At 39.5% G+C, this 25,829-nt stretch overlaps 2 protein-coding genes across 19 annotated transcripts in view; one reads left to right on the top strand and one right to left on the bottom strand.

Annotated features, from left to right (window-relative positions):
- Positions 1 to 10,977, bottom strand: part of LOC101171181 (putative E3 ubiquitin-protein ligase HERC1) — a 43,616-nt gene extending 32,639 nt beyond the window's left edge. For 16 of the 18 annotated variants that reach the window (XM_023960421.2, XM_078956369.1, XM_023960422.2 and 13 more), the window contains exons 1-14: positions 10,840 to 10,977; positions 7,090 to 8,111; positions 6,204 to 6,299; positions 5,918 to 6,100; positions 3,065 to 3,277; positions 2,632 to 2,730; positions 2,419 to 2,515; positions 2,126 to 2,269; positions 1,865 to 1,992; positions 1,506 to 1,650; positions 1,250 to 1,421; positions 964 to 1,098; positions 674 to 839; positions 327 to 452 (exon numbers count right to left, since the gene is read on the bottom strand). In XM_023960421.2, the coding sequence (XP_023816189.1) occupies positions 327 to 452; positions 674 to 839; positions 964 to 1,098; positions 1,250 to 1,421; positions 1,506 to 1,650; positions 1,865 to 1,992; positions 2,126 to 2,269; positions 2,419 to 2,515; positions 2,632 to 2,730; positions 3,065 to 3,277; positions 5,918 to 6,100; positions 6,204 to 6,299; positions 7,090 to 8,079 (2,694 nt within the window). In that variant the 5' untranslated portion in view covers positions 8,080 to 8,111; positions 10,840 to 10,977. Of the gene's footprint in view, positions 1 to 326; positions 453 to 673; positions 840 to 963; positions 1,099 to 1,249; positions 1,422 to 1,505; positions 1,651 to 1,864; positions 1,993 to 2,125; positions 2,270 to 2,418; positions 2,516 to 2,631; positions 2,731 to 3,064; positions 3,278 to 5,917; positions 6,101 to 6,203; positions 6,300 to 7,089; positions 8,112 to 10,145; positions 10,283 to 10,839 lie in introns of those variants that run through there. The other 2 variants (XM_078956362.1, XM_023960414.2) reach the window with 2 other exon arrangements.
- A 3,702-nt stretch (positions 10,978 to 14,679) lies between these two features.
- esm1 (endothelial cell-specific molecule 1) lies at positions 14,680 to 16,124 on the top strand. Its single transcript, XM_023960423.2, has 3 exons — positions 14,680 to 15,169; positions 15,365 to 15,508; positions 15,595 to 16,124. Exons 1-3 carry the CDS (start codon positions 14,863 to 14,865, stop codon positions 15,687 to 15,689), a joined length of 546 nt encoding a protein of 181 aa, XP_023816191.1. The 5' UTR covers positions 14,680 to 14,862; the 3' UTR covers positions 15,690 to 16,124.
- Positions 16,125 to 25,829: the final 9,705 nt, after the last annotated feature.

Genomic DNA, 25,829 nt, shown 5'->3' with positions numbered 1-25,829 from the left:
AGAGAAGGAACAGTTTTAAACTGTAATATTCACACTTAGGTGTTTTCACAGCATTCTTTAACACATCTCTTCTGGCAATAATTCAAGTCAGTATTTATTTAAAGTTTTTTTGGAGAAATATTTAACGGATTCTTTGGATCAAAGTATGTTACAAGGAAATAAATAGCTGAAAGCAAGATACATGTGAAAAATTATGGTTAACTCTCCCTTATACAATCAACGTTGAATATGTGTCTGATGTTAGCAGTGTCCTTTCACAAAGGCATTGAAAATACACGAGGTCCTTATGAGAAACACTGCTATTATGGTACTCAAAATACCGGCACCTGTCCTTTGGAGAGAACATTTAAACTCTGGGGTCCCTGAGGAAGAAGAGATAGGAGCAGCTCTGTTCTTTCCTTGAGAGGAGGCAGCAGCAGGGATGCACCAATGGCCAGAGTGTCCAAAACTGCCTAGATATCACACAAAAATGGAAAGATGGACAACAACTACTACTAAAATCACTTTATCACATGACCATGTAAATATTAACACTTCTGATACGTATGCTTTTCAGAACAGCTGAAGTTTGATTTCTTTAAAGCGAATCTCTTCAAGTTGAGCAGTAAACATGAAACAACAGGTCTACTTTAATGCTAATTAAACATCACCAGAGTAATACAGTTAATTTTACTTGATGTATGGAATCTGGCATGTTGGTGTCTATGAGCCTAAAGAGCAGGTGTCTCAAGGGCCTGCCCTGAGCACCCAAAACCATGGCACCAGTGCCCCCCGCATGGGCCAGCGACAAGTGGATGGACAGCAGCTTCATGCACAGCATAAGAAAATGATGGTGGTCCCTGAGGAGACAGAGCAGAGCATTTTTAGAGTGTTTTAAGCAGACAGCTAGAAAGTGCTGACTCTCCGTACGACCATGACATGATCATTAATCTAAAAAAATGGATTCAGATGTAAGCGGTCAACCTCTTGGAAACAAATGGAGGAGGTGGCGTGTCGTTGCTGATGCCATCACAATAACTTTCAAGAAAGTTGCGCAGGTACGTAAATGTACTCTCCTCCAAGTCAACGCAGAAGGGTCTATGCCAGGCCACCAACTGTCTAGAGGAAAAAGCAGAGATCAGTGATAACCAAGAAAGAATTCTTTACATCTGTATAAGTGTACCTGCAAACCAAGGACGAGAAACAAAACTGCCCATGTTAATTATATAGATTGTGATAAAAATAACAATACAGTAGATTAAGTGTTTACCTGTCACTTGGAACTGCAGTCCATGCCAGACTGTGAGAAGTACCAGCAGTGATTTGCTGGATGGAAACTCCTTCTAAGCCAAGCACCTTTTTGGGTCTGGTGATGGGAGTAGAAGTGTGGCCCTGCCCACATTGGCCCATTGTGTTGTTACCCCATGCATACACTTCATTCTCTGAGGACAGAAGGCCAGTACAGGTCAGAGCACGTGTCATACAACAATGATCTGAATGGGTATAAAGTTATTGAGATGTCTAACCATGAGACAGAGCCAGGCAGTGGCTGTCCCCACATGAGATATCAATTATCTTAGTTATACTCAGGTCCTCCACAAATCTTGGCCTCAGTGACGTGGTTTCAGAGGAGCCACACCCCAAACAAGAGCCACAGCCCCATGCAAACACCTTCATAAGGACACAAATGACCAAAAGAAAAAAACAGTGCAGATGAATTTCTGCTTCATTTTTGTGTCTTGTTTGCACTGAATATAGAAAAAAATCAAATAAGTTATTTAGGCTAAAAAGCATTTTTCTTTGTTTTTCTTATAATAAATACAGTTGAAGTCAACCTAATATTAGATAAAAGGGAATTTTATCCCTGAAATCCACTGCAGCTCACCTGGCCTGCAGAGGTAAGAGCGAGAGATGATTGGCTGCCAGCGCACACTTTCCTAATGATAAAACCATGCAGGGCCTCTATCACCTTGGGACGGTAGATGCGATTGGTGTCACCATGACCGAGTTTACCTGTAAAGGTGAATTATTTTACATTAAAGTTTCATAATGCTCTCTGTAAATCGTTAGACTTTCTAACAAAAATATCAATATCAAAATGTCAAATGTCCTATGCCCAGTAGCATAGAACTGTCTGATAACTCACCATTGTCCCCTCCTCCAAAAGACCATACAGTGCGTCCATCTTGTGCCACTGCAATAGTGTGGGAGCTTCCACAGGCGACCTGGCCCACACCACTGATGTCCTTTACCAGTGTTGGCACACTACGACTCTGACTGTCACTGTGACCTTCATCAAGTTGACCAAAGAAAAAGAAACAAAAAAAAAAAGCACCAATTTAGTTTAGAATTTCTGTCCAAATGAAACTTTTACACTAATCTTCAGGTGTTTCATTGAAAAATATTGCTCAGATCGGTTTCAGAATATGAGCTGTGTACCAAGTCTTCCAAAGTCCCCCTCTCCCCACGTGTAAAGCTCTCCATCATAAGTCACAGCAGCACTGTGTCTGTATCCAGCAGACACACAAACAACAACCTGTGAGAGATACAGACAAATGTAATGAAATGTTATACCCCATGTTGTATTTTCATTAAAAAATACAATAAATTAAAATGTATAAATCTTTTTCTATTTTTTTTTTTTTTACAAACTTTGCCTAGCAGTGGTCCTTGTATGATTTTGGGGTATTTCTGAGTAGCACTGTTGCCATGACCCAGTTTCCCGTATTCTCCATCACCCCAGCTGAACACCTGGAAGAGACATTTTTAAAAAAGGAGAACCAGGAAAATCCAATTTAGATTCAGGGCTGCTCATTCCTGGTCCTCCAGATCTTCCACCCTGCCTGTTTTCCAGCTCTCTCTGCACCGCTTACTGCTGATTACCTGGACCAGGTGTGTTCATTCAATCAGAATCCAGAGACATCTGATCGAGATAATCAGCAGCTAGCAGGGCTTGGAGATCTGAAAAACAGTCAGGGTGGTAGATCTCGAGGACCAGGAATGAGCAGCCCTGAATAAAACCATCTGCATGTTTTTCATTTGCTCTGGTTAGTTAGGCAACTCTTGATACATTTTAGCATCTCACCTCGCCCTCCACAGTGATGGCCAAAGTGTGCCCATCAGAGCCCTTAGAGGAGGAAACTTTCTTCATGTTCCTATGTGGCTCCAGCACAAGTTTCTTGGGCATGGATTGGTTGTTTGAGTCCCCCAGCCCCAGGCGCCCATAGCTGCCTTTTCCACAAGCTTTTACTGAACCATCCGCAGACACTGAGAATGTGCAGTACTGGCCTGCCTCAATCTGAAACAAGCACAATGTGGGTTTTATTGAAAATGTTGATGCCGGGGGACAGTCTACCAGCTGTCCCCGACTTAGTACACACCCTTTACCCCTCAAAAAATACACTACAACACAAACACACATACAGGCACACACACACCCTCACAAACACACACACATGCATGCATTTCGCAAGGAAGGTGGGACCTCGGACCATCTATCCCCTACTACATTCCTGGTAGGGGTTACTGGGCCCTTGGCAACGGCGGCTGTGTTCCCTGGGTGCTGGCTTCCTGGGCCCGGCGACCCTCTCTCCACGCAGGGAGAGGGATCCCTGAGCTTTCTGGTAAGACCAAGAGCCGGGGATCACATCACACCTGAGCCTGGGGGTGTCTGTGTCCCTGTGGTGTGGGTTCTGGTCCTTGCCCCCAGGCGCTGGGCCTCGCCAAATTTCCAACTGTGGCCGAGCCTAGTCGGGCCATGTTTACAACACTTCTTGTGGACCCCCTCTTCCCCTGGGGGTCTTCCTCCTGGGCGGGGATGGCTGGCCCCTGCCTTGCTCCTTCCTGGAGTAACCGTGGGCGGGGTAGGTGGCTGCTTGGAGCGCTGGACTGGTCTCCCTTTTGGGGGGTCCTGGCTCGTGCCTGGGGTTGAGGTGGGGGGATGCCCAGAACTCCTGGGTGGTGGTGGTGTGCTTGTCTGGGGCTATGAGCACTCTTCTGGGACGGGGCCCTGGGTTGGGCCCTCCAGGTGCAGCGGGGGGCTGCTCTCCTGGTTGGGCCAGAGCTGCACTCTCTGTCCCCCCATGCCTCCCTGCTCTCTAGCTTTGGGGGCCCCCGTAGCGGTCCTGCTGGCCCTGGACTGGGTGGCGGATGTGATCGTGCGGGGGGGTGGTTGTTCTCTATCTGCTACTGTGCCGGTGTTGGGTAGTTCTAGCTGCCACTGCTGCTGCGGCAGGGGTCTTGGTGTGGGGATGACTGGGCTCTCTCCCTCCTTCTTTTTACATTCCATCATCCATTTTAGAAGAACATAAAGACTCACTTAAGCACAGGTATTAGCTCACCTTTGCACAAATACTTTGCGTTATTTAATGACATGTTTCACACTGGTTGGTTTGAAGGTATAAGTATGCATGTGTGAACAATATTTGTATTGTGTACATGTTGACATGTGAACATTTTTGGAGCCAGCAGGTATGTTTACAACATTTGAGTGTGTGTGTAGACAGACCCCACCCTTATAGATTTGTACTACATCTGAACCTCACCGTAATAAGGATAACCATCCAGAAACTTGTTGCTTTATGCTGCTTCATGGTTTACCCCCCCCTTCTATAATCACCCTCTTATTCCCCCCTCTCTAATGTCCCTCTCTTTTCTTTCCTACTTTCCTTTTCCTTCCGGTCCAACACAAAAGATTTTCAAATATGATTAACATGAATAAAGTTTGGCCTCGATTACAAAAGGGGTCTATTCAGACCTCTGGATTGTCAGAAGATTCATAATCCCTGTTGTTAAAATATAATATGTCCAACACAAGAGGCCTTCAGCTCTCATCTGTTTGCCCAGCTGTTGGACAGGGCAAGTAAAAAAAAAAACAAAAAAAACGGATGCAAAACTGCAGAATAATATTGTCCAGACAAAACTACATTTACGCAAGAGGTCCTGAACATTCAGAACTTAGAAATAACAAAACGCTCTTTGTAAATCCAATGAATGGTACAAGCTGAAGGTTTCCACATTCTAACAAACTTTTAACTTTTTCTTTCCTCTTTCAAACGTCTGCTTTGATACACTTACATAAATGCATTAACTCATTTGAATCTTTTCTGGATTTTAAGAAGGACTTTAAAATGTTTCTCTTATGCTCTATTTCATACACACTCTAGCAACATCACACAAAACAATCCATAGTTGAAGTGTTTGGCATCTACAATCCATACCTAAGAGGTACATGAAGGGAAATCGAACATCTGGGAAATTGTTTAAAGTAATGAAACAGGACCTTACAAGTAGACAAATTATAAATAATCTTTATTTAAGAGGATTAAATATTTTAAATTCTTAGGTTTTAAACAATCCTCCACCTGAAAGCTCTTGGTTGAACTACTATCAACCAACACAAAATCGATTTCCGCAAATTTCTAGAAAGAACACTATCAAAAAAACAAAAACTGTTCATTCTTAAACTAAGATTACTTTTTTTCCTTTTATAACAATCACAAAAGGTACCACACTACATCAGGAGTTCTCGCACTACTTTTCATAATCATCCGGTCAGAGCGTTGGTTTTCTGTTGAAGACTTGTTTACAGAGTCACTTCTATTACACAAAAGGTAAAGCCCATAATTTTCTCATTTGTACATGTATATGTGAATCTTAAAGACACAGATGCTGTCCCCCTGCACAGACAGGGTTGTGAATTTACTGATTGTTGTGGCAGAATGTTTAGACATTTTGCAACAATTGGATGAAAAACCCATTTTCAGGAGCACAATTTTTGCTTTAGAGGGATTTAAAAGACGAAGGCACATTTTTAAAATAGGAAAATCAAAGTCAGAAAGGGTTTTACCCCACATTTATTCACAGAGAAACAATTTGAAATCTGTTAAAATGAAAAAATATAAAATAAAATAGAGTGACTCAGTGGAGTCTAACATACCATTTGGGCATCACTGAAGCCCTGTGTGACTTTTGGCAGCAGGATTTTCTCCAGTGTTCCTTCTGCCAGCTGCTGGCTGCTGTTACTCCCCCACACATACACCATGACTGCATCCGTCTCCGAGCCGACTGCAGCTGCATTTGTGCTGCATGAGCTCAGGCAGTAGGATGCCAAGTTACATATCTGTAACGAGATCAGATTTTGCTGTTGCTCATAAAAGATCAAGTGTCAGGAGACCTTTGTTGTGTTGACATCTGTAAGCAGTGCAGTGTGTTTCTGTTTTTACCTCCTCAAACACAACGAGAGCTGCCTGAGAGAGTTGACACAGACCATCAGCATCCTTTGTTAGCACCTGAGTGTTGACAGCATCTCCACGAAAGCCCTGCAATAACAAAAGTTTTTTTACCTGTTCAGGTGTTATTCTGTAAACAAAGACTTTATATGATTGATGAAAGTTCTCATTAATCCAGGGGATTATTTTACCATTCATTCAAGTGGTTTTATCATAGCAAAAATTTTGAAGAAAGAAGACTTTAAGTTCATTTGTCAACTTCAAGACGTCACCTTGATAAATAAAACCTTTACTGATATTTAATTCTTACAGTTTCTTATTTTAGTCACTTATATAAAACCATCTGCAGGAACTAAATGTAGATCAAAGTTATTTTTCTTTCTTGATTTTAAATCAGAAGATAAAATAAACAATATTTAAAAGAAAATACTACATGCAAAAAATACTAATCTTATAAGGGTTTATGCAGTTAGAACAGAATTACAGGTTTAAATAAACAGGAGAGATAAAGCTTTACATGTAAAATGATAGGAAACAGTAATACTCAACCAGATATCACAAAAAATGTCAGCTCTTCTTTGACTTGCTCAACCATATAATAAAAAATAAAAAAAATCAGATATAAGATCTATGACAATCAAAGCATGGATAACTTATCTTAGCTACTAGCAGAAAGACTTGGCAGAAAACACTAACAGCAGCTGCCATTCATTTGTATGATCTGATGTGTGGTCCTGTGACTGTTAAATAGAATAAAATAACACACATTTTGACATCAGCAGAGAGATTTAAACTGAGCCTAATCTATGATATAATCAATAGTATCTTTCCCCTGATGATTATTAGATTATTTGATATGAAAATGTGTTTAAAGACGTACCGAATATTGCCTCATTTGTAGAAGAGTTTGTTGAATGACATCAAAGCCTGCACCAGCTGAATGCTGGGAGCCCATTGTGGAGGAGGACAAGGAGGTGGAGGAGGAACACAGCACAGAGGTTGAAGAGGACATAGATGCAGCCAAAGCTACTTCCACCCACTCCAACAAAAACTTCAGGGAGCCTCTCTGCATGGCCAACCCAAGCAGCAGCTCCAGCGCTAGTCTCCGACCGGTTGGGTCAGCCCCACCCAATCCGCTGCTCACTGCCGTCTTCTTTAGAAAGTTGGCCACCTGTGCCAAGCAATCCAAACCCACAGATGGGATCTTGTTCTCATTAGCAAGTGAAAGCGGCGGCAGTGAAGCCAGGACAGAGGAGGCTGTGGCCAGCACATCATTGCAAAGCACAGACTCTGGATGCATAGAGGCGGCATACCTCCAGTTCTGCTGCAGTAAAGAGAAGAGCAGACTCAAACCTGTCCTCACACCCATCTCTATCAGAACATCTGTGCCCGACTTGACTTTGCCAGCTGCTCCCGAGTGGCAAGGTTCTGTGGGCAGTTCCAGAGGGCCACCTTCAGTCCCAGTCTCTGTGCACTTAGAGGACAGCTGCACGCGGAATTTGTCATGATATTTGCTGTGAAATGCATAGTAGATCCTCTGCAGAACCACCAGCCTGCGGTGAAGGGCCAGGGTGTAGGAGGTTTCTGTGAGCATGCGGTGAGCCAGCCATCGTTGACTACGAAGCAGGGATGACAGGTACTCTTCCTTCTCCGCTGCTGCACTGGCATCACACTCAAAATCTGGCAGCCGCGGGCCGACAAGTTCTTGCACAGGCTGGGCAAGAGTCACCAACTCCTTATTGTGAAGTAGCTTATCGTAAAGAGCGGCAGCCCCGTGTCTCTTTGCTGTCTTCAAACCCTCCTCTGAAGCCCAGGAACTATTGAAGTGCTCCTGCCACTTCAACAACACATGGGTCTGACAAGGCACCATAACTGTGCATTATCCAAAATACTCCTGCATACCTGGAAAACACAAAGCAGCAGGTGGTGAAAGATTTGCACTGACTGAATTATCACCCCTTCAGACTTGACAACAAAATGAAGATCTGTTCTCACCTACATTTGCTGCAGAATTACCCAGTTATAATATCTTTTTTCAGCCAAGTAACTTGACTCTGAAGGCGTCAGGTTTCTCTTTAGTGAGGGAAAAGTGCAGCATACAGCAGGCTACATTCAAGCTAATGCCACAAACCCAGTAGGAATCCCTGAAATAGGTCGGCTCACTCCAGGATAAAAGCTAAGTGGCACACCCACATTAATAGAAGACTCTTGTCCTCATATGCTTTAACACCAAGACATGCCTATGCAAAATATGTATTACATAATTATTCAGATTTATCCCTGGTTTCCAGCATTGATAACACTAAAATGTGGTATACAAGCAAATAATAGTTTTTATTGTCCTTATTTTTAGTTTAAAAACTTTAAACTAAAAACTATGATTTAATATAATTTTTAAGGTGGGGAAAAAAATGAATGTGGCTTTATATGGATGACACTTTTCGGGATCAAAAATCCAAATCATGTGCCGATTGTCCAGAAATTACAAGTGAATGATGGGCAGCAAGGAGGCGTCATGTTCCACATTTTAACTGAAGGAAAGCCCACAACATCACACTTTGAAAAATCACTTCTGTGTTAATAATGAGCAAGATAAACTTGGGATTTTTTTGTGCATGTTAAATAGTCAGGCAGCTGAAAACAATATAACAAATAAAGAAGAATAACTTAAATCGCTGCATACATGTATTGCATGAAGTCCCTCGTTTTTTTTTATATTCTAAGATTCTCATTAAAATGTTAACTACATTTTATTCAAGGACATCTTTGCTGCACTAAATATAACTTAAATGTTTTGTTAATGTCACATACATTTCAAATAATGCTATGCTTGAATGTAGTGTCAGAGTAAAAAGGAATTACTCATGACCCAAGTTATCTCTATTATTAAAACCTATAATAAAATGCAAGCTACTGTGAGTTACAAGCTGCTAAACATATGGCAATGTCACTTTCCTCATAGACCCCTGTTGCAAAGACCCACTGCTCCTGCTTGCTTGACCTCGGGGGGCTATATGGTTTCCACTGGGGCCAAAAATAACAGCCAACACTGAGTAGCTGTTCCAACAGTCAGGGAACAACAACAAAAGCACCAGATATCTCTAATATATACCTAGTGAATGTACATAAATTTTTTTGATACCATCTCGGTTCAAAATATTTTTAACCAGATGTCAGCTATTCAAAAAAATGATTTAAAAAAATTTCAAGGCATGGGAATCTTCTAAAACCAGTCCGATTAAATGTTCTGTTACACAAGCTCAGACAAAGAAGGATATCAGTGTTTTTCTCTTTACAGACGTAAAATTTAAGGAAATTATTACAACCAACATACTATTACAAAACTGCAACATTTTTATTATAATATATTTTAATAACTAAATAGTGGTGCCTCTTTATCAATTAAATTTGTTTTGCTTTTAATAGAAGATATAAAGACTTTTCGATTTGGTTTAACAATATAAATAACAAAATCTCCTGATCTTTTCAACGAAATGTTGAACACATAAAACTAAATTTTGTAACAAAACTCCAAATTTCTTTGAGTTATTTGCCCAAATCAGACATTCTCTATACTCTTGATCCAGTACAAATGACACGGAATTGATCATATTTCTTATGTTTATAGACTAATGTAATTTAATTTATGTTTGCTTTTTTTACGTTTATAACCCCCCTTGTGTTTATCTATAGATTTTGATGTACAGTTTGTTGTCTATGTTCCTTACTGTATGCCATTTCTGTGTTTTCAATAAAGATTTGAAGAAAGAAAAAAAACAACAGAACTAGCAAATTGACTGAGCATTCTAATTAGGATCAAATAAGCATTTATTTCTAGCCTAAACTTTCATGTTCCCCCTTAAAACTGTGTTTTTACTAAATTCACCTCTGTCGACTTTGTTGTCTTTACTTAACTGGTATTAAAATAACATTTACCTAGGATCCGCGGGGCCGTGGACTCTTCCTGGACGGGCTGGAGGAAGTAGCTGGGCTAATTAGCGGCTGTTGTTGCCAGGGCAACCGTGTCCAAGGTGAACAGTTACCCTAGTACACTATGAGCGTGTGAGACTGGCCGTAAATGGAGAGGTTGGTGGATAATTACAAATTCTGTTCGCTTGCCTTAAAAGGGGATTGATGTAAATGTTTTATAAAGATAATAAAAAAAAAAAAAAATAAGTAAAGTTATCACAAGTGAGTCCAGCTGGAACACAAACGAGCAGGCGGTAGGACAAACTAACTAAATTCAAACATAGCGACATTGTCCATCCGACTCTCCCCGTCTTACTGCACTGTCGAAATGTAGCGTTAACGTCTCGCGCGGCTGATGATGATGATTTTTTTTAAGCTAGCTACTAGCTAGCTGCGTGACACCAGCACAACGTAAAGTGAGAATTGAAAACGCCTCGTCATCGGCCGTAACAACATTTTGGAAATGCGCTGACAGCTGAGCTAACACAGGCTGCACTGCAGTTGCTAGTCAGCACCACACCACGGCTGTCAACCCGACCAAGCCCCTCTGCTTGTTTTCCTGGCAGCAATAACACACCCGTGGACCGCTAACCATCATGGAGCTAATTTTTTTTTAAGCTGACTGCTATACTATAAAATAAATTGCGTGTATTCAACTAACCTTAACATTGGATCTCAGCCGTTGTGCGGTTTACGTTACCTGTCCCGTCCCACGGTCCCAGTGAGGTCTCCCTTGGACGTGATTCTCGCGTCAGCTTTATCCTAGCTCGCTCACCCACCCCCTTGTTCTGCTTAAAACATTGATGGCAACAAGATATTGCTTCATTACCTTCGCGCCACCGCCTACTCGGGAGTGATCCATTTCAACATATTTCTGTTGTTTTTGCTATTTTCATTTGTGTCGGATACCTGTTTGATGAACCAGAAGAACTGTCTGTGAGATCTGCGGCCCAAAGCTTAAACTTTTTTTAAATATGAAATATATAATAATTTATTCTTCCCAATTCGGTGGTAGTTTTGTAGTTTTTTTAATATATATATAAAAATGAATGTAATTATTTATACCCCGATATTATAAAGCAGCCCAAAAGGAAATTTTAATATGTTGCATTGTGGGAAATGTAGGCCGGATCAATGTCTTAGACAGAGGGCCTGACGTCACAGGTCATTTCTGGATCTGGATTATAAATAATTAAACGTGCCACTCTTGCAACTTTACACCGTAGAGCAAGTATAAACGACCAGAAATACAAAATATTATTTTTAATTAGGCAAGGCAAGGCAAGGCAAGTTTATTTGTATAGCACAATTCGTACACAAAGTAATTCAAGGTGCTTCACAAAACAGAAAAATGCATTAAAATCACAATACATCATAGAAATAATCAACGTAAAATTTACTTTAAAAGAAAAGAAAAAATTTGAAAATTGATTTAAAAATAAAGGAAGGAAAGGAAAGAAAAGTGTAGATAGGACCAGATAGGACCTTTCAGTCATATACACGGCTAAACAGAAATGTTTTAAGTCTAGATTTGAACATGAACACAGAAGAGGCCTGTCTTACGCCTTCAGGGAGGCTGTTCCAGATTTTAGCTGCAGAATATTGAAACGCTGATTCCCCTTGTTTAGTTCTGACTCTGGGAATCAACAGGAGGCCGGTCCCTGTGGTCCTCAGAGTACGAGATGGTTCATATGGCACTAACATGTCAGAGATGTACTTTGGTGCTCGGCCATGGAGAGACTTGTACACAAGCAGAGCTGCTTTGAAGTCTATTCTTTGAGGTACAGGGAGCCAGTGCAGAGACCTGAGCACAGGACTAATGTGATCATACTTCCTGGTTCTGGTCAGGACTCGAGCAGCAGCATTCTGGATGTACTGAAGCTGTTTTACAGCTCGTTTGGAGAGGCCGGTGAGCAGGCCGTTACAGTAGTCTAACCTACTGGAGACAAATGCATGAATAAGTATCTCCAGGTCTGGCTTTGACACTATGTTTTTGATTTTGGCAATGTTTTTCAGATGGTAAAATGCCACTGATGTTACTGACTTGATATGGCTGTTAAAGTTTAGGTCAGAGTCCATGATTACCCCTAGATTTCTGACTTGATTTGAGGGTTTAAGAGACAGAGAATGAAGGTAGCTACTGACTCTTTCTCTTTGTTTCTGTGGGCCAAAAATAATAACTTCGGTCTTGTTTGAGTTTAGCTGGAGAAAGTTGTTCTGCATCCACGCACTGATCTGTTGGAGGCAGTGGCTGAGTGAATCCACCGGCCCATATTCACCTGCTGTCAGTGACACATAGATCTGAGTATCATCTGCATAGTTGTGATAAGATATGTTATTACTGCGTATTAACTGCCCTAGTGGCAGCATGTAGAGGTTGAACAGAAGGGGTCCCAGGATCGATCCCTGGGGCACACCACAAGTCAAGGCCATGTAGTCTGAGACACAACTCCCAATTTCAACAAAATATTTCCTGTCTTCTAGATAAGACTTGAGCCAACTTAGGGCAGATCCAGAGATGCCAACCCAGTCTTTACTCAAAAATTTCATCTCAAATTTGTTACCAAATTAATGTATAAAGATTTTTAAAAAGTGGCTGTTTATTTAGCTAAATGTGGTTAAAGCTACAAACTCCAATTTGATTATCAAAAATTCAACCATATTAAAAAGCTTTTATGAAAAAAATGTCAAGGTTTTTATTTTAGTTAAATATAAAAAACCCAAAGTTTGCAGATTGCCTTAACATTTTCATTTATTCCAAGCAGGTTGGACAGTGTTTATTTCCTTTTTCCTTTAATCATTCTTTGAAAGCAGTGATAAACTTTATTTAATCTTTTTTCAAATAACACATAAGTGTGCTGAACATAAAAAGAAAAATAACTGCAAAAAGAAACACATGAAAACGTATTTTTGTTTCAACGTTTATCTTAAAGTGATTTTTGTGTCAAGTCTCTGGATGTTGTCTTATAGGTGACATGACTTTAGCAGGTGGTCGGTCGGGGAGAGTTCCTCTTGACTGTCAGACTGATGGTCCCTCTTCTCGAAAAGGGGGAACAAAGAGTTTGCTCCAGCTACAGAGCTACTTCCCCTCACTGTGAACTGGAAAGGAGAATTTGTCCGATAGCTGAACCTCTGATTCAGAAAGAACAGTGCAGTTTTTGCCCATTGAACATTGGATCAGCTCTACGTACACAGGGTGCTTGAGGGTTCATGGGAGTTCACACATCCACTCCAAGGCTGTGCGGATTTAGGGAAAGCATTTGATCTCGCCCCACCGTATTCTAGGTACTCTGGTAATATGGGATCTTGCCTCCGCAAATTAGGGTCGTCAGGTCTTTGTATAACTAGATCAGGAGCTTGGTTAATATTACTGGTAGTAAGTCAAACTTATTCACAGTAGATGTTTAAATCTGACACCCTGTTCAAAATCTTTATGGACAAAATTTATGGTAGCAGTCATAGGCCATGGATGGATGGATAAATGGATGGATGGACGACAGACTGTTGGAAGGGTGGATGGATGGTCAGATAAAGGATAGATGTGCAGGTGGATGGATTAATGGGTAGGTGGGAAAATGGAATGTTGGGATGGGTGATTTAGAGGGATCGTGTCTTTGAGGAATCAAATAGTTTAAAAAATCTATGAACATGCCATGTGAAAAATTAATCAAATTATACATTAAATGTTACTCTAAACCAAAGAAATGCCATTGTTTTTTGTTTTTTTTACTTTAAATCAAGTTAATTTTTTTCAGTTCAGTACTTTACTAAGACTTAATTATCTAGACTTGTTGGAAAATACATCACAACAAAAACACGACTTCCTCAGCTAATGGGTTTATTAAATATCCCATAAACACCAACATCACTTTTATCCCTATTTTTATCACTTTAAAAAAAATACCAGCAACATTATTTAGAAAATATTAGAGAAAATACTATTTAAGGCAAGTAAACCGCCATTCATATTTAAATTCTTATTGTCAATGAACTTGTGTGAAAGTGTAAAATATTTCCACTGTGGTATTTCCGTGTTACATAAGCAGAAGACAGCAGATGTGTGGACATTTTAACCACATGATTATCTTTGTTTTTCAAGTAAGTCTTAGCTATGTCTGACTGGAGCAACTGAAGTATGATCAGAGGCAGATAAGTCTCTCCGGGATATATGGGCATAAAACATTCCAAATAATGGGAAGTTCTCAAGTATGATTTTTACATTTCTGTTTACCTTAAATGTCCTTTTTTCGTGTCGCTTCTTCTAACAAAGCTTTCTTGATGTTGTGCTCTGACAGCTTGAATGAACTCTCCACATCCGCCAGAGTCACACAAAAAGCTGATGTCATGTGAGGTTGGGGGTTCCGAGACTCAGACAAAAACAAACCAAAGATAACTTATGACATCAGGTCACACCAACTTCAATTCCTGGATGGCGGTTCAGAGTTAATCCCACGGCGGATTTCTAAAAAGGGGTCTGACTGACAGAAAGGCACGACAACAACGGAACGAGGAAATTGACGAGGGCAAACCACGTGCAAAACAAAGTTGTTCTTCACTGAAAACCGTGCAACCTGATGAGCCGCAAGTCAGAGCGCGCAAGTCCTGCAGAGAGTCTCTTTCCTCCCACGGAGATCACGCATTTAGATCCGAGCATCCTCTCCGGGGTCCCTCGCGTCCAATAAAGATGTCCATTCTCCTCCTCACAGTGCTGTCCTCGCTGGTGGTGCGCGACGCGGACGCGTGGGGTGCCAGCCCAAAGTACGCGGTGAACTGCCCGGACAGATGCAGCGTGGAGCGCTGCGGCGGGACCCAGCGGTGCGCCCGGACGGTGCTGGATGACTGCGGCTGTTGCCAGGTGTGTGCAGCCGGCAGAGGGGAGCACTGCTACCGCACCGTGTCGGGCATGCACGGGGTGAAGTGCGGACCGGGATTGTTTTGCGACTTCTACAAGGACGAGGACGATTATGGAGACGAATATGGAATATGCAAAGGTAACGTTTAGAAATGACTAATAGATGCGGCATTTTAATTACAGTCATATTCTTTGCCCTTGTCTCGTCACACCTTTTTCAGCCTATAGGCTTTTCCCGTCTCAAAGTGGTTTATCTTCAGATATAAAACCCTTTTAAAAAATCCAAAATAGTCTTATTTCCATAATTATTGCTTTTCTCTTTTTCTCTTTGCAGACTGTCCATACGGCACCTACGGAGTTGAGTGCCGTAAATCATGCAACTGCAAGGGAGGCATCTGCGACAGGGAGTCTGGAGCTTGTCTCACTCTCACCTTTTTCTCCAAAATCGCTGGAAAGCTTAAAACTGGACCAAGACCAGGTGAAGAAAATGCTGCCCCCCCCCCCCCCCCCCCCCATTAACTCTGTTGTTTGGTTGGAAGAATAACCAGCTCCTCCTCCCCGCAGGTGAGACGGGCTCAGGTGAAGTGATTTCTGCGCACATTGCAGCAGACCAGCGCGCAGACAGATCCGCCGCTCCAAAGAGACTCTCCCCCCGCTGACAACACGTGAAAAACGCGATTAAGGATGTGGAACATTAACTTATAAATGAGCCGAAAATTATATTTTATTATGTTAAAAGATAGGTTAAAAAAAAGATGATTTTTACAGCATTTGAAAGTTTTGTTCTAAAGTTGGCACGTGGACTGTTTTAAATGTTCATCCATGAAAGTGTTTAAAGTTCTTCATTCTTTATCAGTTCTTAAACGATTCCCATAGCTTTCAATATATTTAAGGGTGAAATTTAATACTGATTTATCATTGAATATGTTTTTCTTTGTCTTTGTTGTTAAAAGTACAACAACACACCTTGGATTTCCTTCTTCTATTCTGTTTGTACTGATAATGCAAACTGCTGATATCTACAACGCAGAAAATGTAATGTACCTTTTAAAAATCCGCTACTGTCTGAATAAAAGCAAAGTTTGCAAGTGTTATTTGGTTACCAGGAGTGACGTGATTTCAATTGACTTTTAACATTTGAGTGATACCTTTTCATCATTTTGGGCACACGTTTCATTATTGACTATTTTTGCAAAGACAAATACAATCCTTTTACCACAATTTAGAGTTATAATGGCTGTTAGGGGTCAATAATTGTGAATATACTTGGAAAAAAATCAAATTCTCTGCGAAGAAAATAGAAATTCAAATTACCTGGATAATTATACTAAATTAATTTTGATTATAGGATGTGCTGCGTTTATATAACATGAAAAAATCAACTCAAGGGGAAGTGAAAAAACTGTATAATTCTTTAAAAATATTTGGCTTTTTAATTAATAACATTAAAATGGTGAGAATATTTTTGCTATTTTTAGAATATCTTTTAGTTTTAAGAGACATTTGATTGCGTTTTCAGTATGGAAAGTGGCTTCAGCAAGACCATATAGTTCCAGGTAGAAAAGAAGAATTGTCCAAATGTGTACAGTTTAATAAGAAATCTGTTTTTATTTTTGAGAGTCACACAGTCAGTATTGCAGTTTTCTTTTTTTATGCCATTTATTCTGTAATGTTCTACTCAAATCAGCAATCTTCCTAAAAACAAATAACAAGAAAAATGCATATCAGTGCAATGTCAAATATTTGAAAGAAACAATTTCAGATAAAGCAGAACATTTTTATGTACACACTTAATATTTTTATGTGCCATTTTAAAAACAGAATGGAGCAGCAAAATCTGTTATATCAATTTTTAGTATATATCACTATTAAACCTTAACATAAATTTTTGAATTTTATACCACTCAGATATCAAAACTGATTCAAACAGCATTTTGAAACAGTTCTTCTACGCTCACAATCTATTGATCTCACCTCTGACTCTGTCTGGTACGAAACTGTTTTCCAGTATTCAGCCTGTTTATTTCCTGTGCTTCCTGACACCTGTGAAAATGGCCCTTCTTCCTGTTGTTGTTGTGTCTGCACGGCACAGGAATTTAAAGGCATGGCTTTTCTATTTTCTTCCAAGTGACACTCCGAAAGCTTGGATATTACGAGTGACACCAAACTGAAATGCATTAGAGTTCATCGAGGTCACGATATGAAAGATATCTCAACTCAATGCAAACAAGCTGTGATATACGTCAACATTTTCTTTTCCACAAATAAGTAAAGTTTATTGATTTCAGATCAGATCAGATCCTTATTTTGTTCCATTAGGGATTCAAATAGAAGTAACTAGCTCCAGGAAAAGGATAATACTAATTCCTCTGTAAATTTGCTTTTTAATGCAATGTTTCTTAAATAATTTGACTTTTCATTTTTTCTACTTTTTCCTATTTAAAAATTAGAAAAGGAAATGTTTGATCACAATCATTCTGCCAAGAAAAATTATGAGTTTTTACTCTTGAAATAATACATTGGTGTTTTATTCTCTTCATTAATGTTTCCTACCTCTGTTTGAAACATCTTAGATGCTGCTTCATCAAGATTTAGTTACCTACAGTTAATTTAGAGTTGATTTTATCTGGAAAAAAAGGAAAGTTGTTCAATGGAAACATTTAATTCACAGCTTTGATATAAGCAACTTTTAGCTTTATGTTCCCAATATAATTCAGTAAATATTTTTGCATTATTTTGTAATTTTCAATTTTAACCAGAAATTGTAAAATAGTTAGAAGTAGCATTGGTCATATAAAATGTTAAAGTTTCTAATTTAACAACATTGAAAAATGAGAATGATGCAAAACTTTTTGACATCTGACATAAAAATATTTCTATACTTTCTATAGAGCCCAATTACTGACTTCTTCATTAAGTACTTTGTAAGTCCAAAAACAAGGTGACAGACACCCAGGTATGTGAGCTGTGTGTTCATGAATGTTCCTCAGGCTCTAATATTCCTCTCAGTCCCCTGAGAGCCGACAGGCTGAGGTTCCGAAAACCAAACAAAGGACCCTGGAAAATAACAGGAAAGCATTGGTGAGAAAAACCCTCCATCTGACTCCCTGAACGCGTCACTGCCGCCTCTGCAGAAACAAAGGTGCGTGAATGGAGTAGTAAATAACACTGAATTACTACAAATAGATGTTCTGCTATTTAGGTCTGGCTGCGCCTCAACAGGTTGTTTACTGTAGCTGTGGAATGACAAGTGCTTTTTGTAGACAACACATCAATGCACCAAACAAGGAAATTAAGAACGCCGATTGATTACACTGATTGCAAACCCCAAAACTAAGATTTCTGAGAAGTACGTCATGCCATCTGTTTGAAGTGATGCAAACGGAGATGGATGAAAGAATTCCTTGGCTCTCTCTTCCTTTCTTCAGATTCTCAGATTCTCAGAACTTCAGTAAACAAGAAGCAAAACAAGAGGCCAGAACCTTGACCTCAGTGACCTAACAGAAGTCTGACCCTGGAGGGCTCGGCCTTTCTCTGACGAAATGACGTGAGGAGGAATATTTGTCACTCAGAAGAACCAGAACTTTCTAGACTTGTTCTGCTGTTCAAAAACACTTTATATTTTCATTGGAATCAAATGCATAATTTATACCACACAAAAAAGAGACAAACACATGTATCAAGCAACAGTTGACCACAAGAATGTTTTTTCCATTATTTAAGGTATTTAAATATTTCATTGAGATAATACATCTGTTTTTAAATTGGGTCTTTGTTTGGGGTTGGCATGAGATTACAACTGGAGAGAAAAGTGCAGCAGGCTTTCAGATGGTAAATCTTCATGCACATTAAATCTGTTTCCTAGATTCTAGTCACTTTTGACATCATGGTACAACAAAACTGATCAAAACCTCTTTCAGAGTGTTAGCTCGTGCACTAACCTTGCATGTTCAAAAGGCACCAGAGGATAGGAAGAGCTGAAAAAAAGTATTTTTCTTGTTTCAAATGAACACATCATGTTCATAGAATAAAACACACACACACACACACACACACACACACATTTAAATTTTAAAATTTGCTTACCAAAAGGTTTGGAGAAGAATGGATAGTTGTTTGTCATTTAGTGGGACAATAAAAGGTTGTACACTACTGATTTTGTTTTTTGTCAACCTTTCACACAAGTTTAAATGATTAAAGTTATGCCAGATAGAAATAGAAGCCTGTTGTAATTTGGAATGGAAATGGGGCAATGGTGAGCAATTAACATCACCCAATGAGGGTCCTTGGGCAAGACCCCTGACGCTACTGCCTACCTCACAACATGAGAGACAATGAACCACATTTGATGCCAGCTCAGACGTCGCCCGGCCACACAAGGTCTGCGTCAGGTGCTGGGGACCAGAGCATCCTCATGGAAAGTGGGCTACTGGAATAAGACGGAAATGGACTATATGTGATAATCGTACAACTCAAGTAATCCCACCCAGAGGGGTTACATACAGAGAATGTGGAATGAATGGATGCTTTGAAACCCACAATCAAGGCTAACTGCCAAACAACTGGTAGCCCAATGCTCAAACATCCATAAACGGCAACTCTTATCACAACTTGAGATTGAAGCGATACAATACAATTGCAATACCAGGGGAGAGCCAGAACAGCAGGTCAGAGAGGAGGCTATACCACACTCCCAACATGCGGTCAAAGGAGCTCTCCATGCAGGTGAAAGGAGCCATCATTAATCTGAGAAAACAGAAAAAAAAACATTCCAGAAATTGCTACAGTATTAGGAGTGGCAAAATCAACAGTGTGGTACATCCTGAGAAAGAAAGAAAGAAAGAAAGCACTGGTGAACTTAGCAACCAAAAAGACCTGGACGTCCACAGAAGACAACAGTGGTGGATGATGGCAGAATCATTTCCATGGTGAAGAGGAACCCGTTCACAACAGCCAACCAAGTGAACAACACTCTCCAGGAGGAAGGCGTATCATTATCCAAGTCTACCATAAAAAGAAGACTGCATGAAAGTAGATACAGAGGGTACACTGCAAGATGCAAGCCACTCATAAGCCTTAAGAATAGGAAGGCTAGATTGGACTTTGCTAAAAAGCCTCTCAAAAGCCAGCACAGTTCTGGAAAAACATTCTTTGGACAGATAAAACCAAAATCAACCTCTACCAGAATGATGGCAAGAGAAAAGTATGGAGAAGAGGTGGAGAAGCTCATGATCCAAAGCACACTACTGTACATCATCAGTAAAACACGGTGGAGGCAGTGTGATGGTCTGGGCGTGCATGGCTGCTAGTGGCACTGGGACACTAGTGTTTATTGATGACGTGACACAGGACAGAAGCAGCCCAATGAATTCTGAGGTGTTCAGAGACATACTGTCTGCGCAGATCCAGGTGAATGCAGCCAAACTGGACGGCGTTTCATAATACAGATGGACAACGACCCAAAACATACAGCCAAAGCAACTCAGAAGTTTATTAAAGCAAAGAAGTGGAATATTCTTGAACGGCCAAGTCAGTCACCTGATCTTAACCCAATGGAGCAGGATTTTACTTGTTGAAGACTAAACTTCAGACAGAAAGGCCAACAAACAAACAGCAATTGAAAGCTGCTGCAGTAAAGGCCTGGCAGAGCATTCAGAAGGAGAAAACCCAGCATCTGGTGATGTCCATGAGTTCAAGACTCCAGGCTGTCATTGCCAACAAAGGGTTTTCCACCAAATATTAGTAATGACCATTTTGTTTTCAGTTCTTTCATTTGTCCAATTCCTTACGAGCCCATGAAATAAATGAAGGGATTGAGTTTAAAAAATGCTTTAGTTTTACACATTTCTATGCAATCTTTTTGTTCAACCCATGGAATAAAAGCTGAAAGTCTGCACTTCAATGGCATCTGAGTTGTTTTATTTAAAATTCACTGTGGTAATGTACAGAAACTAAATTAGATAGAATGTGTCTCTGTCCAAATATTTATGGTCCTGACTGTAACTGCAGGGTGTAAGATGCTGGCAGGGAAAGCATACATGGAGCGCCACAATCAAGTGGCTGGAATAATATATAGGAACATGTGTGCAGAATATGGACTGGAAACCCCAAGGTCAAAATGGGAAACACCTCCGAAGGTGGTAGAGATTGAGAGGGCAAAGATCCTGTGGGACTTCCAGATCCAGACTGATAGGATGGTAATGGCGAACCAACCAGACATTGTAGTGGTGGATAAAGAACAGAGGAAAGCCGTTGTGGTGGACGTGGAAGTACCAAGCGATGGGAACATCAGGAAGAAGGAACATAAGAAATTGGAGAGATTTCAGGGACTCAGAGAAGAACTGGAGAAAGCATGGAAAGTGAAGGTGACAGTGGTGCCTGTGGTAATTGGAGTACTTGGGGCAGTAACCCCCAAGCTGGAGGAGTGGCTACAACAGATACCTGGAAAGACCTCAGACCTCTCAGTCCAGAAGAGTGCAGTGCTAGGAACAGCTAAGATACTGCGCAGGACCCTCAAGCTCCCAGCCCTCTGGTAGAGGACCCGGGCTTGTGTGAGAAACCACCCGCGGAGGGTGAGAGGGGCGTTTTTTTTTTTTTATATATATATGAACATAATATTGATGTGCTCATTCTCAAGTTTTAAAGTTATGGTTTTGGTCAAAGATAAGGATGTCATTCCAGGTTGACACTGAAAACAAAATACTTTTTTTTGTTGTGCATCCTCTTTAGCAAACAAAAGAATCTCGAAGAAGACAGGAAGTTTTGGTACAAGCCAAGGCAGGAAAGCCAATCTGGATGTTATCAGGAAGAGGTGTAAAAGCTAAAGTGTCTGATGAGGATGGTATGACCACAGAGGAAATAAATAAATCTTGCTGTTGTCAGGAATAAACAAACATTTAATATTTATTTAAAAAAATAATATAAGAATACATTCTTTATAAAAACGGATTGTTCACTGCTAGTAAGAAATTCTAGTTTTTTTTATTTTCATTTTTCATGGATTAGAAAAAAATCAGAATAGAATTAGTCATTAACAAAACATTGAATCATCAATTCATATATCTCTGACTCCCCAGAGTCAGAGATATATGAATTGATAATTGATATTAAACAAACATTGTTCATTTTAGAAACTTTTGTAGCCAAAAAAATTTTAGACTGTGAAGCACTTTGTGAGTTGCTCTCTGTGAAAAGGGCTATATAAATAAAGATTTACTTACTTACTTTTACTAAAAAATGTTTTTGAAAATGTCAATCAACCAAAATATTTAAGCTTTAGGATAAAAATACAAGAAAACTAGAAGCTTGTCTGTGGCAGAGGTGAAATAATCAAAATTATGATTCCGCGCCAGAAAGATTAGTTCATATAGCTTCAATTCAATTCATGTTGTTTATATGGTGCTTAAAAGAAGCTCTGAACATTAAAAACAACACCTAAAAGGCTAAAGCAAGTAATAGGAAAATAGTAAAACATAACTGACATATTAAAATAAAAAGCACAGAGAGAAGGCAAACCAGCAAATATTCTTAATTAGCATTCATATGGATTTTTTTACAAGTTTACAAGGCTGATAATCACCTCAGTAAAATTATTTTTTTAACAGTAAATAGAACTGCAAGTCTGTTCATCGTTTGCATGAAGAAACACAAAGCAATCAAGTTTCATCAAGTTTCTGAGTTGGTCTCCAGTATTTTGCTTTAAAAAAAAAAAAAAAAAGCTCAGGTCCATGTTTACACACTCAGACCTGATCCCCTGCAGCTTTTTCCTGTACTTCAAATAATTCAGACGATTGAAGGTGTTCAATCATTTTGCAGCAGACAAAGAAAATGTGTCTGTTTTAAGCAAATACAGGCCACAATGAACATGCAGCCTAATAATCTGTTGTGTGGTTTTCCGGCCTTCTGAATCAGATACCCACTGCCCCCTGGCTTAATTATCGTGTGCTGCACTGTGAATGGGCATGTATGGGAGAGACTCTAGGTTTACCATGAGTCGTTCAGAGACAAAGCAAAAAGAATTTGAATGTACAATTTTTCAACAACAGCACTCTGAAAGGGGCTTAATGCTGAGCAATGTTGTAACAATTCCTTTCTCAGCATTTTGTTTTCAACATCAAATTTGTGGTTTATTTCATTTTCAAAATGCAAATTAGGTACAAATTTCTATGTTCCAATATGAGTTTTATTTTGCCAAAGTTCTGCTCTGTTGTTTGGAGTCACGTCATCTTTTAGTTAGAAAGTTTGACACAACATTGTGCTGATTTTTTTCCATTCAATGTTGTATTCAGTTTAACAGTTGCTTCTTTCAGTGTGTTTTGCATTTTAATTTCTAAACTGTTACAAAAACAAGTGTATTCTTCAAGCCGCCATTCATTTTATTTTATTTTTAATATTTTATTTGTATATGTATGCAAGTAAATAATTAAAAAAAATGGCTTTTATAATTACAATAATAAACATCTAAAGGTATCTAATTAATCTATGAATACTCACAAGTTAACTATTCATGTAACGCAATCAATTGAAAATAAATTATGTTTCTCTTGTCTTGTCTTAAGTCAATGATGTTCTTACTGTTATGACATACACAGCAGGAAAATGTGTATTTCATGCTTGCTATTGGTGTTTTTTTTTATTTCGTTTTTTTTTCATCGTGCCAAAGAAAATACAGGATGAAATATTGTTTTGTTCAGAATCAGTATGACATTCTGCTACAATGCCCATGTGTATTTCTAAAAAGGATAATGCTGTGCTCTAAATACTATTGTCCATAGAAAAACAGAGGATTTTTTTATGGATTCACAAAAGCACAGGCAGGCAATGATGGAGGAGCACATTCCTGAGGTTTGCCTTTGGAAGATTCTTTGATCTACCAGTAGATGGCAGTGTTGCATAAAAATCACAGTTTTTTAAAGATTATTACTGCCCATTATTTTAGAGGCTTGTTGATAGGGAATCAACCATACAAGCAACATATTTTACTTTACTTGTTTTGATAAGAGAATAGAAACAAAATTCATCATCTGCTGCTGTGTCATGCTAGTGTATTCCTGACAGATTTTTTCATTTCTTTTATTTTGATATGTGTTATTTTGCACGAACATTTGCATTACGTTTGGCTGTTGAATAGTACTAAAGTCTTTGTTTAGGCAACTGATGAAAATCAACAACATACGTTCTCTTTTAATTTCATTCAGTACGTCTTCTGCCTGTTAATCCACTTTTAAATATAACTCTTAATTTATTGATTAAAAGATTTTTTTTCTCTTATTAGTAAACCTGGTCAGCAAGGCCAGGAGAGCCACAAGGTTTAAAAGTGATCAGAAAATATGGGCCCTGAATGGTTTCTTTTTTTTCAGTTTCCGTGGTGGCCCCACCTGCGTTTGCCCAGATTCACATTGGTGGAAGTGGGAACTCAGTGGGCTGGCTCGCTATGCTTGCCAGTGCTTCCTGCTTAGTCGGGTTCAAAGTCAGAGGGTACCTGGAGCCCATATCAGCTACCTCAAAGTAAAGATGGGGTTCACTAGTCCATTGCAGGGCCATGCACACAGACAAAAACATACCCGAAGGGTTATTTAAGAGTCCCTGATCAACCTACGAAGTGTTACAAGACTGTGGAAGGAAGCTGGAGGGCCTACAAACCCTAAAATGCATGGGAAAAAAATACATGGAAGTTCCAAATACCCAGGATTTAAACCTGGGCCACCATTCGCATCGTGTCACCATTCAAGCCTGGATCATAACTCATCTACCAAGTTGTGAAGTTAATGTGTGTTAAAAGATGACTAACTAGCCAAAAAACTTCAGAAAACAAGTAATAGCAGACTCTCATCTGTCTTCCCCATCTTACTTCTGGATGTTTTATTATATTTGTAAAACAAGGAATGCTAAACATGGGGGCTCTGTGACCTGATGATGCAAAAACAAAAAAAAAAAAAACTGACATCTGTAAACAAACTGTAGCTTTATCGTGTCTCTGGAGATTAAAGAAGACCTGATCTGAAATACAGCTACTGAGATGAGATTGGAGGAATCTTCAGAGAGGAAGCCTCTGGGACTTGAACTTTTCTCTATGGGCTGGGGTTCTCATGGCCTCTCTTTCAGAGGTTTTAGACAGTTGGTGACATCTGGAAAGGAAAGAAAAACAAAAAGCAGCGCCTCTATGAAAACAAGATGTCTGTATATTTCCTTAGTTTTTTTTTTTTAAGTCAAACCTAAACATGTCACTGTTTAAAATTTGAATGCTGGTTAAGTAAAAAGGAAGAATTAAATTGAGCATATTAGAATGTTGTCAGCTAAAATGTTTTTCATACTACTGTACTGATATTTTATCATAAAATGAATGTCTGTTTGTTTGATGTTGATGTTGTCATGAGAACCACATTGTTGCATCCAGGTGGTACATCCCCAGGATGTTAGTTATGGCGCCAAGGACTTGCTGTAGTCCAATGAAGACTCTGGAAATCAAATGGAGTCCTTTTTTTCTCTTTTGAATCTTAGATTTTGGCAAAGGAGAATAACAGCACAACTTCTTTGTCACACTTTCTCAAGATTTATACCTATAGGTTCTTTGTTATTAACCGCAAAACATTTAGTCAAAACTCATGTTTCCTACGTTATACCTAATGAAGTATTGTTAGAAATGTGACTTTCTCCATGAAAATAGTCTCCTTCTATAAAATTGCTCCTAAAATTTTTTTCCCCCTTTTTTCATTTTTTCTTTTTAAGTAATAATCATGTGTTGTATCCCCTGGTGAAGTTTGTGCGATGGAACCAATCTACAGAGCTGCAGCAACTCA

Source organism: Oryzias latipes, chromosome 12 (assembly GCF_053564925.1).
Source record: "Oryzias latipes strain Hd-rR chromosome 12, Olatipes_Hd-rR_3.1".
In the NCBI taxonomy this organism is placed as follows: domain Eukaryota; kingdom Metazoa; phylum Chordata; class Actinopteri; order Beloniformes; family Adrianichthyidae; genus Oryzias; species Oryzias latipes.
Note: the sequence above shows the minus strand (reverse complement) of the source record. Positions and strands in the feature narration are given on the sequence as shown.

What these genes read in the sequence shown, in the direction of transcription:
- esm1 (XM_023960423.2), top strand. Translation starts at nt 14,863, where the DNA reads ATGTCCATTCTCCTCCTCACAGTGCTGTCCTCGCTGGTGGTGCGCGAC. An exon ending in CGAATATGGAATATGCAAAG is followed by an intron (nt 15,170 to 15,364) that starts GTAACGTTTAGA and finishes TTCTCTTTGCAG; the next exon opens with ACTGTCCATACGGCACCTAC. An exon ending in TAAAACTGGACCAAGACCAG is followed by an intron (nt 15,509 to 15,594) that starts GTGAAGAAAATG and finishes TCCTCCCCGCAG; the next exon opens with GTGAGACGGGCTCAGGTGAA.